The 14,897-nt window shown below is 40.5% G+C and overlaps 1 protein-coding gene across 2 annotated transcripts in view; it reads right to left on the reverse strand.

The window, feature by feature from the left end:
* EPG5 (ectopic P-granules autophagy protein 5 homolog) overlaps window positions 1–14,897 on the reverse strand; it is a 2,535,958-nt gene that overhangs the window by 2,086,340 nt on the left and 434,721 nt on the right. For both annotated transcript variants that reach the window (XM_044078183.1, XR_006365599.1), the window contains exons 8-9: window positions 888–1,002; window positions 597–747 (exon numbers count right to left, since the gene is read on the reverse strand). In XM_044078183.1, coding sequence (XP_043934118.1) covers window positions 597–747; window positions 888–1,002 — 266 coding nt within the window. The remainder of the gene's footprint in view (window positions 1–596; window positions 748–887; window positions 1,003–14,897) is intronic.

The following is a 14,897-nucleotide window of genomic DNA, read 5'->3' on the forward strand; positions in this document are numbered from 1 at the left end:
TGAAGCAAAAACAAAAGCTATACTAATGAACTATGCTCCAACACATGACTTGGTATAGAGCTTCTGATTTTTGTAGGATCATGGCAGGATGAGATACTTGAGGATCTGTTAATCCAAACAGCTAAGGGAATCTTAAAGAAATTAAATAAGATTACAACCATGGAAACTGTTTCTTATGGACTCTGATGCAATACAAGTGATTAAGATGTTTTTGGTCCTGCTGATTCTTTATGTAAGTCAGGCTCATATGCATCACCTAAGACACTAGAAATGGAAAAAAATACGACACAAGAAATTAAGGAGTTTCTATGGGATAGCAAAAGGTTGCAACAGAAAAAAATAATACTGGCAAGGGAATGGGGTTGTTTGTAATTTATATATCTGGAGGGATATTATAAGGTGGCACAAGTCAGATTAATATATTTGATTTAGTATACAAAATATATGCTCAAATGGAAGTATATTCCTTGCCAGCTACTCAAATACCCATGTTTCCAATCACTGTTAGAGCTTTAGCCCTCTATTCCATGCAGCTAGGACATGGCTGAATTCCTTTCCAAGATGCAAAATAAAACCCAGTATCCTACTTTTCTTACCTCATCATTAGTCCAACTTGTTTAACAAACTGCCTGTAGCGAGCTCTATTAAAAGTCTGCAGGCCCACAGCAAGAAGTTCCATCACAGATGTTGCAAAGGCAAAAATTTTCATCATCAGCTGGCATGTGGTCTGCTGTGGTAGATAACTTCCTGGATATGGAAAAGATGTTAATTACTAGAAATGGTAAATGAACATGACAGATACCAAAAAGTGAATATTTTTTGCACACATGTTCTTAAATGCATCCCAGAACCATAAAAGGTAATGATAATGCCTCAGACTGTATTACCTCTTGTGTTTATCCCAAGCAAATGTTTAAAAAGTTCGTCAAATGGAAACTGTGAAAAAAGGGCAATAAGGTCATCCTCTGCAAGCAGCATCCAACTTGTTTCAGGATCTTCATCCTAGTGAAAAGAAAAGAAATCTGTCATGGCAAAGAAGGATACCTTAATTTCTTCCTAGGCATTACTGATCAAGTCTGGGAATTGTAACTATGTTTAATAGAGTAATGGATACACAATACACCATCTAGAAATCTTTATAACCATTCTTGTTTGTCATTAAAGACTTTTCAGGAAGATTCTGTACAAGAAAAAACAGATATGTCAGTACTCACCAGAAACGCAGAAAGATAAAAATACTCCTGTAGCAGGTCTTCACATACAAAGTTCACATTAGTTAGCCCCCTCCTTGTAATATCTATAGCCAACAACAACTTTCAAGATCAAACCCATTTAATGTGTATGGTCTGCATATGATGCAGTGCTTATCCCTCATGTTCTTCTTTCTATAAACAATGCAGCTAGAACAGAGAAGTAATGCCAGGAAGAGTTGAAAGGGATGCAAAGCCCAGTTCCAGAGCCAACAAAAAGGAAAAGCAGTGTATGACTTTCATCCATTGTAAAAATCCTCTCAAAGATCCACTGTCACGAAATGCTTGTCACACCCATATAATCATATGGGCATAAGGACAAAGGCATTGATTTGGGGACTGACTAAGGTGCAGAAGAATGATGCAACATTTTAAGTAGGCGAATGACCAACCCAGTTTAATGGCATAACCTCAATCTATAGTAAAAACTAACACAAAAAGAACTAAACAGTAAGCTGTCCAACACACGGCCGGAGTAAAATAAATTGAAAATTTATTGAAACTAGGTAAGTGCTTTCACGAGTACAAAGCTCGCTTCCTCAGACCAAACCAAATATTTTACAAACATTCATCATTAAAGTTATTCAAAAATCAAACCTCGAATCAAACTGATCCTTTCAAAACACGACTCTATATGTAACATTGTAACCTTTGCATATAACAAGAACATCTTAAAGGCGCGAACACCCTTTCTATATAATACAATGATTAAAATAAATGAAGCAACGTATAAAACATCTCTCCTACACATTATAATCAAAATCTGGCCATATAAAAATTGTAAAATATATTGTAAAGACATAAAAAACAGATAAAATAATATCAGTATCATATAAAGTTAAAAAACAAAGCAAGAACAAAAAATATATAGGCAAAACAGCATGAATGAACATGACATATAAAGCTACAGAGGCAACCCACCCATATGACTATGTGCTGACTCAAATACAGACCTATACAACTAAGAAATATAATAGGGTACATCATAATTACCACAGAGCTGTCATATCCATAGTTTGATAATAAAAACAACTTCATGACTATGTTAAAAAAATAGCGACTTCATACTATATAAAACATAAACATCATAACTACATAAAAGGGGAATCAGCACTGAAAATACTAAGGATCATAACTGTAAAGCTGCAAGATGTCATGTCAACTATATACTAAAAATAGAATAAAAATCTTAAGAAACACAACATATGAGATATAAAGTTGCATTATAAAATGGACAAAAAACATTCAAAAGCAACTTTATGATGTAGCCTAAGAGCACACCATAAATCAAAAACATAAACAAAAAGAACATAAAATACATCATAACTAACATATAGCTACATGTGTCAAGTGAGTGGTCAAATCTGAGAAAGTCAGATAACTATATATACATACAACCTCTGCTAAAGATGCTAAAAACATAACTATAATCCAAAATTATAACAGTGATTATGTTTATATTATACTGATAAAAACTACCTATGATGCTGCTCCATAAAATGATAGCGTGTCGTGTAAATGCAGACTGCTGTAGTATTATAATGTAGTTAGGTCGGGGTTTGAATCATACATTTGCCAACTGCGTGTGTGTCTCCCTGGGGAGGATCAAACTTTTAAGGGGTTGGGAGAGTGGCCTAATGGTTAAGGTGTTTGCCTTACAAACACAAGGTGCAGGGTTTGTGTTTCCCAAAGAACCTATGAACTAAAAATGTATCTAAAAAAAAAAAAAATATATATATATATATGTATGTATATATATATATATATATATATATATATATATATATATATATATATATATATATATATATAAAATATGTCTAAAGGATAAAAATGAAAAAGATTAAAAAGCACTGATAGTTACTTGAATAATGGTCTTGCTTTCTATATCGGTTTCTATGTAACATGTCCATTCATACCCATTTCACCAACAGCATGCAGCCTAGTTACCTATTTTGTTCAAGTCAGCTCAGTACAATTACCTATATCTCCAAGAAGTTGACTCTGTGAAATACTTTCAATCACTATAAATTTAAAAGTGTGGTGAACCTAAGTATTAACAACATGTTTTGCTAATACACCTATCACATTCTGTCCCTTAATGCTATATAAATGTTCCCTAATTCTATCTCTCCGATCTCTCTATAGTCTTTCCTATGTAAAATGAACAGCAAACTACACAATGGGCCAAGTAAATAACATTAGAGCTATTACAATTGGCAGAAATCTTAATAAAGTACACCTTCCTTGTAAATGGATGTTTAAATTCCCAACTAGTATCAACGAACTGACAGTAATTATATGCCCCACAAGGGTATGCATGATTCCTTCTAAATATGATTGGCTTACCAAGGTTGTCTTTATATGGACATAACAGCCTTTTAACTGATTTTTGTTCTTGTACCTAAATGAGGGTTTCCCAGTTACAATACTTTTTATTTTCTTATTAGTGATAAGTATATTCCAGTGCCTACTTATCACTTCCCTTATATGTTTAATATCACTGGTATAAAATAAAGAGCATTTCACCCGAACTGTAAGGAACTTAGTTAAGAGAATTCATGAACATACTCTATAGTGATCAGGAAGAAATATGAAAATAATGCCTTAGCTAAACACTCCTAAGAATGTCAGGATTTTAGAAAATTAGAATTTTTTGTTCTTGACAGTGTAAATGTGAGCAGCTTAAATGATAATTATAATATACTATTTGAATGTAAAGCAGCTGAATAGCAAATCTGGCTTGGTGCCGATAATAGACCAGAACTCAATGAGTTTATAAACTTAAAATGTTTTTTATTAGCACAGAAATTGTAAAACATTATATTTTCAGAAGACAAGGGTAAATGATGTTGACATAAAAGGTTTTTACACTTAAAATGTGAAGCATGTAGGGAGTTATGGTTATTGCAGTGTAGTGGTGATTACATCTGCCTAACACGAAGAAGGTTCTGGGTTCAAACCAGGATTGTTCCCTTAAGAGAGCTTTTTTTCATAGGTTCATAGATGTGCACTAGACTAATGGCCCTGGAGTCTTTACAAGCCTTGCCCATAGAAGTGCCCTAGCATCATGACGGTCAACGTTAGTTCCTAATACCTCTATCAAGTAGAGCCACTGGAATGATCTCCGGGGTGAACTTTCTATTACCCATCTACTCATCAAGATTTTTCTTGCAGAGGGACAGCAAGGTGCTCTGCTTGACATGTATGGGAAGTCTATTCCAGAGCATGGGCATTCTCTTGGTGAGGAACCTGTCCCTCCAGCATGTTCTGTTGATTGTGGTAATGAAGTTGAGGTCTCTGGAGCGTGTGGTGCGGAGGGATTGGGATTTCTTTAGATGTAGCATTTCTAACACAGCTGGGTCAGACATGGCTTTGTAAAAGTAGGCGATATGAGACGGGGAATAACTGGAGTCTTCTGAGTCTATCCATGTAGGACATGTGTTTAATGCCTAGGATCCTCTTCGTGAGGTACTTCTGTGGCCACTCCAGCTGTTGCAGGTGTCTAGTGATGTACATGCCAAATGAGGCATTATACTCTATGACTTGTCTAATGAGGGAAGAATAGAGAGAGACAATGATCTCTTTCTTCCTGGATGCAAAACCCTTCATAATGAGATGTGCCACATAGAAGTACTTTCTGACCACAGTGGCAATGTGGTGCTCAAAAGAGGGTTGCTGTCAAACTGCATTCCCAAATCTCTTATAAATGCCTTCAGTGTTCAGTGGGCTCCCATCGATGTGGTAATTAGTGGGAAAGTACAGTTGTGTACCTACCATAAATGTAGATGTTTGAGTGTATTCACTGTTGCAGTCATTACAATTGGGTTATCCTGCTGGCAGGCTACCCGCAGTCGGCCTGAATTCCAAAGTCTAGGTCCGGCGTCGGCTGCTGTCGCCTCTTCCCTGACATCAGTGCGCCAGGGGTATAAAAGATGCAGCCAACGCCATTTTCTTCAGTTTTCCTTGCCCCAGATGTCAGGTGCCCCCAAAAGCATAGGCTAAAAATATGTCAATAAAGCATGCATGCACCAAAGTAAATTATTCCTTCATCTACAAGCAAATACACCACATAGGTAGTATAGAAGAGAGAAGTACAGATACGTTCCAGCAAAGATAAGGGGGATGGGTAGGTGGGTAATCTGGGCTGCAACAGTGAATACACTTGAACATCTACATTTATGGTAGGTACACAACTGTACTATGTTCATCGTGTTTCACTGTTGCAGTCATTACAATTGGGTTGAATCCCAAAGCTAAGGTTGGGAGGCTGGAGCTTAATAGGATTAGGAGCGGCTATGAAGCCCTGCACAACTGCAGTGGCAAAGCCTGCCCTCGATTTAGAGTAGAGTGGTAAGTGGTAGTGCTTTATAAAAGTGTCCACTGAACTCTAGGTTGCAGCCTCTAAAATGTCTTTGGTTGGTACTCCTCTGAGGAAGGCTGCTGCTCTGGTTGAATGTGGCCTAATGCCCTTAGGCACTGATTTGCCATGTTGTGAATAGCAGAAACGAATGCAGTGGCCTATCCACTTTGAAATAGTCTGCTTTGAAATAGCCCTTCCTTGTGATCTTGCAGCATATGCCACCAATAATTGCTCAGTCTTTCTGAAAGCTTTGGTTCTGTCCAAGTAGAAGCGCAGCTGTCTGTGTATGTCCAAAGAATGCAGAAGTCTCTCACCCTTATTCTGAGGATTTGGGTAAAGGTAGGCAAGTGAATAGTTTGGTTAAGGGCCACACTGGACACTACTTTAGGCATAAATGTCGGGTTTGTCCTCAGAGAAACCCTATCTGGATGGAAAATGATAAAAGGTTCCACAGCCATGAGTGCCTGTAGCTCTGAGACTCGTCTTGCAGAGGTTATTGCTAGTAGCAGAGCTGTTTTTCCAAGATAAAAATTTAATGTCAGCTGTAGCGTCTGGTTCAAAAGGAGGCAGGGTGAGTTCTTCCATGACATAATTGAGGTCCCATGCAGGTATTGGTGATCTCCTTGGAGGCCTTAAGTTTTTGGCTCCTCTGAGGCACTGCCTTAGTAAAGGATGAGAAAAAATAGGTGGCTCTGTATTGTAATGAGCTGAAATGGCAGAGGCATGAATCTTAATTGATGAAAAGGATAGGCCTTTGTCCAGCATCTCAGTTAAGTATTGCAAAATCTGAGGAATATTTGGTACCATCATGTCAATTCCTTGTGCCTGGTTCCAAGCACAGAATCTCGCCATTTTTCAGCATAAGATTTTCTGGTATTAGGCCTCCTGGCCTCCAAATTAACATCCATCACCACTTTAGAAAGAGGGGTGTTTTGAATGACTACATTATCCGCCATGCTGCCAGATTTAAGGTCTTGAGTTGGCTGTGCAGGATCTGATTGTTTTGTTGGGACAGTAAGTGAGGAATTTGAGGTAATGTCCAGGCTGGGCATTGAGACAGGTTCCTTAGGATTGGGTACCAGTGCTGTCAGGGCCAGTCTGGGGCAATCAGTATCATTTTTGGCTTCTCTTGTCTGACCTTTAGGAGTACCTTGGGGAGGAAGTGGAGGAAAGGCATATACTGTTAAATTTTTCCAGCTGAAAGACAGAGCATCCACTTTCCATGCTTGCTTGTGATAAGTCCTTGTGCAGAATGTCTGTAGTTGGCAGTTGTGAGGGGAGGCAAACAGATCTATGTCCGGGCATCCCCATTTCCTTGTTATCATGCTGAAGACTTGCGGATCCAATTTCCACTCGTGGGGATCCATGAGGTTTCTGCTTAGTTCATCTGCCAGAGTATTTATCTTTAGTGGCAGGAACTGTGTCTGCAGATGTACTTGGTAAGTCAATGCTGTGTCCCACAAAGTCATGGCTAGTCTGCAAAGGGGATAGGAATGAGTTCCTCCCTGCTTGTTTATGTACCACATGACTGTAGTATTGTCCATCTTTATCAGTAGTTGTCCCGGATGAAGTTGATCCTTGAAGGCTGTCAGGGCATTCTGAACAGCTAGCATCTCTTTTTGATTGATATGTAGATGCATTTGGCTTGCAGACCATGTACCCTGAATACATCTTCCTGCCATATGGGCCGCCCAGGCATAATCTGATGCATCTGTTGTTAATGTCTGCCTGGCTGTGGGTAAAGTGAATGGCTGCCCCTTGTTGTGGTGACAGGCCTTTGCCCACCATCGAAACTCCTGTTGCAGGCAGGGAATAAGGGTAATTATTGTTTCCAGGCTGTGGCAATGTTGAGTCCAAACACTTTTTAGATACCATTGAAGTTTCCTCATATGCAGTCTTGCATATGGAATTAGCAGAATGCAGGATGCCATTAAGCCCAAAGCCTGCAGAATTTTTCTTGCAGATAACTGGGCCTTTGTTGCCAACAGTTTGAAATAAGTAGTCAGTTTCCTTTGTTTGTCTGCCGTGAGATATGCCATCTGGGCAGTTGTATTTAAGCTTGCACTCAGGAATATTATCTCTTGAGAGGGTACTAGTTTTGATTTCTTTTCGCTTACTGTGCACCCTAGGCATGTTAGTAATCTTTTTACAAATGCCAGATGCTGTAGTAGAATGTCCTTGTTCTCTGCTTGAATGACGCAGTCGTCCAAGTAAGGATATATTTGTATTTCTCTTTGTCTGCAGAATGCAATTACTGGAGCCAGGCATTTTGTGAAGGCCCTGGGCACAGTAGATAAGCCAAAGGGCAGTGCAGAGAATTGGTAATGCATTGAGCCAGCTATGAATCTGAGGTATCTTTTGCATAATTGTCTGATTGGGACATGCAGGTATGCCTCTTTTAGGTCTAAAGTCACAAACCAAGCCTTCTTGCCCAGCATGGGCAGAAGCTGCTGCAGTGTCAACATTTTGAATTTTGGAATATCCAGATATGTGTTTAGAATAGATAGGTCCAGTACTGGTCTCCAGGCTTTGCCCTTTCTGGGCACCAAGAACAGTCTAGAGTAAAATCCTTTTCCCTGCTCTTGCTTTGGTACTTGCTGAATGGCCGTCATGTCCATGAAGGATGAAACTTGCTTTTGTGCCTCTGCCCATAGATTTTTTGGCAGGTCTGGCAAACCGTGTGCCCTTGGCAGGGTATGAAAGTGAAACTTATAGCCTTGTGACACTATGTTCAAGACCCATTTGTCCTGGGTTATGTGCCAATTTTGATGAAAAAGTGCTAGCTTTCCCCCAAATGGTGCTGCCAGAAGATAAGTGCTTGGTGCAGGCAGAGGGAAGCCATTGGAACTGTTTCCTGTATGGCTGTGATTTGTCTTCGCCGCTTTTGGAGGTAGAAGCACCCCATTGTTTAGACCTGTATGTGCCTTGAGGCTGGGATCTGCCTCTAGGGCGTCTGTATCTGCCCCTTTGTGGCCTGTCTTGACACTGGAAAGGATCAATTCTTTGTAAGCCAGTGTCTGCTAAATCTTGGAGGCTGTACCTGTAAGAAATAATTGACTGTTTGCATGGATTTTGCTTTGTCCTCCATTTTCTTCAACACCTCCTCTGCTTTAACACCAAACAAGGTATCATGCTGTAATGGGGCATCTAGTAATTTTGCTTTAACATGATCAGGCAAATTCTGTTCCTTTACCAAGCATGCCTCCTGATGACAGAACCCATAACAGCGGCCCTGCAGGAGGCCTCTAGAGAATCAAAACCACATTGCAAAGTATGCTTTCCAACTTGTTCAGCTGCATGCAATAAATCCGGCATTTCTTTGTTTTCTGCACATTCAGAATTTATCAACATTTTCTGTTTAAGCAGTGACATAATATAGTGCTGATATTTAAGCATATGAAACTGACAATTTAAGGCCCTTGTAGCCAAGGTCACAGAAGTGTAAATCTTTTTTTCCCCATCTGTCCAGTGCCTTGGAATCCCTGTCAGAGGGAGTAGGTTTTTTTGCAGTGGAAGCCTTGACCCCCTTTGGGACCCGGAGAGATAGTTTCTGGGTCAGCAGCAGGGTTTTTAAAAAGAAATTTATGTGAATCAGGAACCCTGTAGTATTTGTCTGGCTTAACAGAAGCTGGAGGCAAGGAGTCAGGAGTCGGACTGGACTCTGAAAAAACATCATCTACAATGTCTAACACAGGAGGAATAGCAAGGGGCCTGTGCTGAGGTAGGAAGTCTCTGAGCCTTTACTTAGATTCTGAATAATCTTGGCTCTCCCAGTGGAAATGCTCCCTCATGGTATGCAGAGTTTCCCCAAAAGAATAATTCTCAGGAGGAGAGGCTGAAGGGATAGATTCTTCAGCATCAGAATCCTCATAGGGAGGAAGACAGCATTCCTGATCAGAAGAGGAATCAGATGAAATGGAAACCTGATCTGAAGATTCATATTCTGTCTCTTGCCTAGGCCTCTTATCAGGAGGGGGATGGGAATCCCTGATCAAAGTAATTAGGTCTTCGGCCATTTTGAGCATCTGTTTTTTAGGCATGGAGGCCTGTCCATGTGGCTGTTGTACTGGTTTCTTTGCCTTTAAAGGTGCTTTATTCTTTGCCTTTGAAACTGAAGTTGTTTTTACATATAATTGTGTAGGCCTGAAAACACCCTCAGAAGCCGATGCCTGCTCAGCGGCTCCAGACCCATCTGAGGGAACAGTTTCCGAGGTTCCAATACCTTGAGTATCCAGTGGCCTAGTCGGCTCAACGTGGGAGTCGGTAGCGGTCTGCGGCTCTAAAGTAGCGGGCATCAGGGTCTGCGAAAGCGCCTCACTGAGAACCAGCGACTGGCTTAGAAGAAGCTTCGTCGTCAGTTTTGGACCTCAGATGCTTGTCTTTTTCTTTTCGTTTCTTGTGAATTGCGGTAGTCGGATGGCTATCCGACGACACGTGTATCGTGTAGTAAATCTTCTGCCACAATAGTGAAATGCAAAATCGTACCGACGCTTAATAGTGCACTGGTTAAATCTAGCACAGAACCAACAATTAGCAACGTCGTGGTCAGGGCCTAGGCAAGGAATACAGTAGGAATGAAAGTCCTTATGAGGTATTTGCTTCCCACAAAAAATACAACTATTAACTTTTTCTGACATCGGTCTGGAGCAAGAAAAAAGTTTCCCTAACGGGGTACTTAGCTTTTAATGAAGACTTCGGATCTGAAATTCAAACACGAAAATCTCAGGAGTCGGCCGACCAGCACTTGCTAACTGCTTTTGCTTCGGGCACCGCGCGGCAGGAAAGACTGAAGAAAATGGCGTCGGCTGCATCTTTTATACCCCTGGCACACTGATGTCAGGGAAGAGGCAACAGCAGCCAATGCTGGACCTAGACTTTGGAATTCAGGCCAACTGCGGGTAGCCTGCCAGCAGAATAACCCAATTGTAATGACTGCAACAGTGAAACACGATGAACATCTGAGTGGTTACCAAAGGGGATGATGACGCATTTTTTGGCATTAAGCTTAAGGCCATGATTTTGACACCAGTCACTGGTCTCAGTGAGGCCTTCTGTAGGATGTCTGCACCACTTGGGGAGTTAATAATGGCTCCTAGCTTGCAGTCGTCTGCGAACTTGCTCAGCCAGAGTCCCTTTGTGTTGGCCTGGAATTCCAAGAAGTAGATGGCGAACAGGATAGGACCCAGGACCAATCTCTGTGGGACTCCACTCATGACTGGTCGGCAGTCTGACTTGGAGTCCACTACTTTCACACTGTGTGTTTTATCGGTCAGCCAATTTGCAAGCCACCTAGTGATATAGGGGTTGATGCCTAGCTGGTGAGTTTATCAATAATTCCAGAGTGAGGAATGGTATCAAAGGTCTTGGCCAGATCAAGGTAGGCTGTATGCACTGCCTTACCTCCATCCACAGCCCTGGCGATTGACGCAAAGAAGTCAACCAGGTTGAGCAGGCATGATCTCCCTTTCACAAAGCCAAATTGCATGGGGTCTAGAGTTTGGGGATTTCCTATATCTTTGTTAATCAGGTCCATGATGATGCGCTCCACAGATTTACATATCAGACTTGTCAGGCTAACGGGGCGATAATTCACTGAAGCTTTTTCATTGATGAAATGTTTTCCACCCATAGGATCTAGTAAACATGTGACTATGGGAACAGATTTTATTCATAGGTTAAAAGTGACTGGATGTAACTGTCGTGATTTTATAAGCATTGTTTTTAAACTCATGAAGAAAAATGTTCAGCCACTTTAATCACTGTTTCTGAAGAAGTCTTATTAAAGGGAAAAAGACGAAAGCACTAAAAATATATCACCATTTGTGACTGTCATTTCAGTATTTCAGTGTGGATATTAACCTTAACAGGAAGGAGTGAAACCTCAAACTGAAAAATACCAAAAGTACATCATCATTATCATCATCAGCAGCAGCATCACCAGAAGCAACAACCCCTTTTTCCCCATTTTTGCAAGAAGTGTCTAGTCAGCTGTTGCCACTTTTCTCTATTCATAGCCATTCTCCTACATTCTTCAACAATCATACCTATGGCAAGTTTTCTCTCACTTAATCTATCCGTCTTTTGGCTGGATCTGGAGCGTTTCTCCCCGGGCCTCCGCTGAAAACAAGCTCTGTGGAACCTAGTCGGACATTCCCGGTCAACAAATGTTAAATAAAAATAAAAATCAAATAAATGTCCTTGTCTCCATTTGCCTTCTTCCTGTCTCTCCCAAATCTTCTTTACCAAATTGTCTTCAGCTTTCCTTCACATGTGACCGAACCACCTGTGAATATGTGAGGTATTGCCAGCTATGCCAGGAGAAACAGGACAGTGGACGTGTATCATATACCAGCACAGCTAGCTGGAATTTTGTAAAGAATTATGTCATTTGTACATCAAACGGATTTATACAGATGCTTGCATTGAAAATGTATTTGTAAAGCTGCTTGTGTTACAAAATGTCCCAAAAGCATGTCTTGCTGTACAGAGGAACAAATATACATATATTATTCTAAGTGTTGAAATGAATATATTGTAAAAGGATACTGGAACAGAAGAGGCTGATCACAGTACAGCTGTAGCTAACTTTGAAAATTGTTCTGAAATTAGATTACTGGGCCTAGGCCATAAAGATTGTATTTTACAGTTCTCAATGTAGCCAGAGACAAACAGTCTGTACTAGGAAGCTTTCTGTATTGTCCTTGAGGTGAACTAATTACTACTCTGGAAGGGTGGAGGTTTGAATTTGTTTTATGACTTCCAGAAGCTACAACCGATCTTATCAAGCTATATGCATGTGTATTATTGACACATGAGCTAAATCCTGGCAGTTTCTAGCAGTGGGGGTAGCACATGAACCAGAAGTCAGATAACCAGATGTATGTGATGTCATTCTGTAATCTAAGACAACATTATGTTTTAATAGTAGTTAAGACTGAAGTGTCTGTTTTTGGAACTTGACATAGAAGGATCCCTCACCTACGTCATCTTGCCTTGCTTTAGGAAGTAACCAAGGAACAGTAATTCTTTATAACACTCAGGAAAATAGAGTGAGAACAGTTAAGTACTGTTTTTCTGTATCTGTGTGACTCTATACATCTGTGTTATTTTTTAATATTTCCTAGGTTTGAAACTTTGGTGTTTACTGTAAATAGATATCTAGTATTTTCATGTTTTTCTCTTATTTATTATTCAATATATTTAAAACATTTCATTGTGGCTGGTCTTTTAGAGAATGTTTTAATCTCTGAGAGTACTTATTGTTGACAAGCTCTGGCCACTCCTGGAAGCCTTGCTGTTGGTCAAACTACCATTTGTATTAATATTAGTTACACTCAGTATAATTGCGTACCCTTGCAAGAGCCATAGAGTAGGTGGCTGTGGAATGTCTGGTGGCAGTAACTACCCAATAGTCTGGTCAGAGGGGACATAGCTAGGAAATCTGTGCTAGGTGTGTGTGTGTGTGTGTGTGTGTGTGTGTGTGTGTGTGTGTGTGTGTGTGTGTGTGTGTGTGTGTGTGTGTGTGTGTTTGGAGCAGGGAATTGAAGCAGTGGTTTCACAGAGTGAGTGCTGCAGGACCTGGTTTGGACACTTGGCTGAGGATTCAACTCTACAGCTTTATCAATGGGAAGTCTTACTGGGTACTTGGAGGAAGACAGAAAGAGAAATCCAGACCTCGGACTGACTGTGTTCCCTGTGTGTTCTTAAGGGAAACTGTGCTTGATGCAGAGAGCTGCATCTGGAAATGCTGTGTGCCTCCATTTTTGTTCCAAGTGAATGTCCCTCTCCAGTGTCAGTGATGAGGATTCAGACTCCTTGATTAATCAGCCAGAGTGGGGACATTACATAATGGTGAGCAGTGTTATGAATATTAATTGAACTTCTGTAGCCTGTAAGCAGTGGTCACTGATACTCTCAAGCACTACAAAATAAACATTCAGAGTTTCATTTCACAACAGTTTTATTTATTTTTTGTTAGTTTAGTTTGGTCATGTGAAGCGGGCAAAGATGTCAGCAGAGGATTATGGCAAGTTGACAAAGAACCAGTTGGCCAAGGTGTGTGAAGCCAAAGGACTGATGCATGCCAACCTGACTAAAGAGGAAATTATTTCAGCCTTAGTCACAGCACAGACAACTAACCAGAAGGATAACCACACTGGTTATGGGGATTTGCAGCTGTCAGAAACAGGACACTTCACCTTTTCCCCAGAGGACTTAAAAATCCATCTGGAGTTAGAGAGACTTGAACTGGAGATTAAATGTTTGGAATTAGAATTAGCAGAGAGACTGTTCCAGGTTGAAGTAGAACCAGCAGAGAGACTTGCTACATTTAAAGGCTGAAGAAAATGAGAAGTAGCATCAACATGAGATCTTCACCAGGGTCATGGAGATAATGGGAAAGGGAATAACTGAATCCCAGAATCAATAAAGGTCAATACATTTCTTCCACAGTTTACTGAAGAAGATAATTATGATAGTTTTATTCATATATTTGAAAGGGTATGTAAACAGTATAATGTCGACCAAGGGCTCTGAGTACAGTTCCTGATCCTCTTACTCCATGGTAAAGCTGCAACCGCTGTTTCTAAATTGTCTGAGACTGACAGTTTAAACTATGACAAAGTAAAGCAATGTTTACTAGAATGTTTTAAATTAACAACTGAAGCTTACAGAAAAAAGTTTTGTTAGCACAGATAAAAGGCAGATGAAAGTGTATGTGATTATAGTGCAAAGTTAAGCACTTATTTCTATAGGTGGGTGAGTGGGTGTCAGGTCACCATTTCTGAAAGGCTGGTAGACCCTTTGGTGCAGGAAAAACCCTTAACACTTTGACTAAGGACATGAGAATCTGGTTAGCAGACCAAGAGTGTAACTCTGCACATGAACTAGGAAAACAATGGATCTGTACTCAGCAAGCAGGGCATCACTGCACAGGAAGGGGATACCCAGTGCTGCACATGGATATAAGGGAACCTTTGGTGAGCAGCCTAAACCACTCCAAACGAGTCCCCCAGTAACAGGGGAAGCCACTAATTCAGGTACACAGCCTTGATCAAGGGTTAAATGTTTTAAATGTAACCAGTGGGGCCATGTATCATATAGATTTCCATTGAGGCAAGGTGGGGAAGCCAGCAAGTGGGAATAACAGTATGTCAGTGGTAAGTTGTCTGGAGACAACAGGGGTACCAAACTATCACCAGAGTTTATATCCGATCTTAGTGGATGGAAAACAGGTCACTGTTAACAGAGACACAGCCCCTGACATAACTACTGTGAAGCCTGCA

This window comes from Protopterus annectens, chromosome 1.part1 (genome assembly GCF_019279795.1).
Source record: "Protopterus annectens isolate FY-2018-M chromosome 1.part1, PAN1.0, whole genome shotgun sequence".
In the NCBI taxonomy this organism is placed as follows: domain Eukaryota; kingdom Metazoa; phylum Chordata; order Ceratodontiformes; family Protopteridae; genus Protopterus; species Protopterus annectens.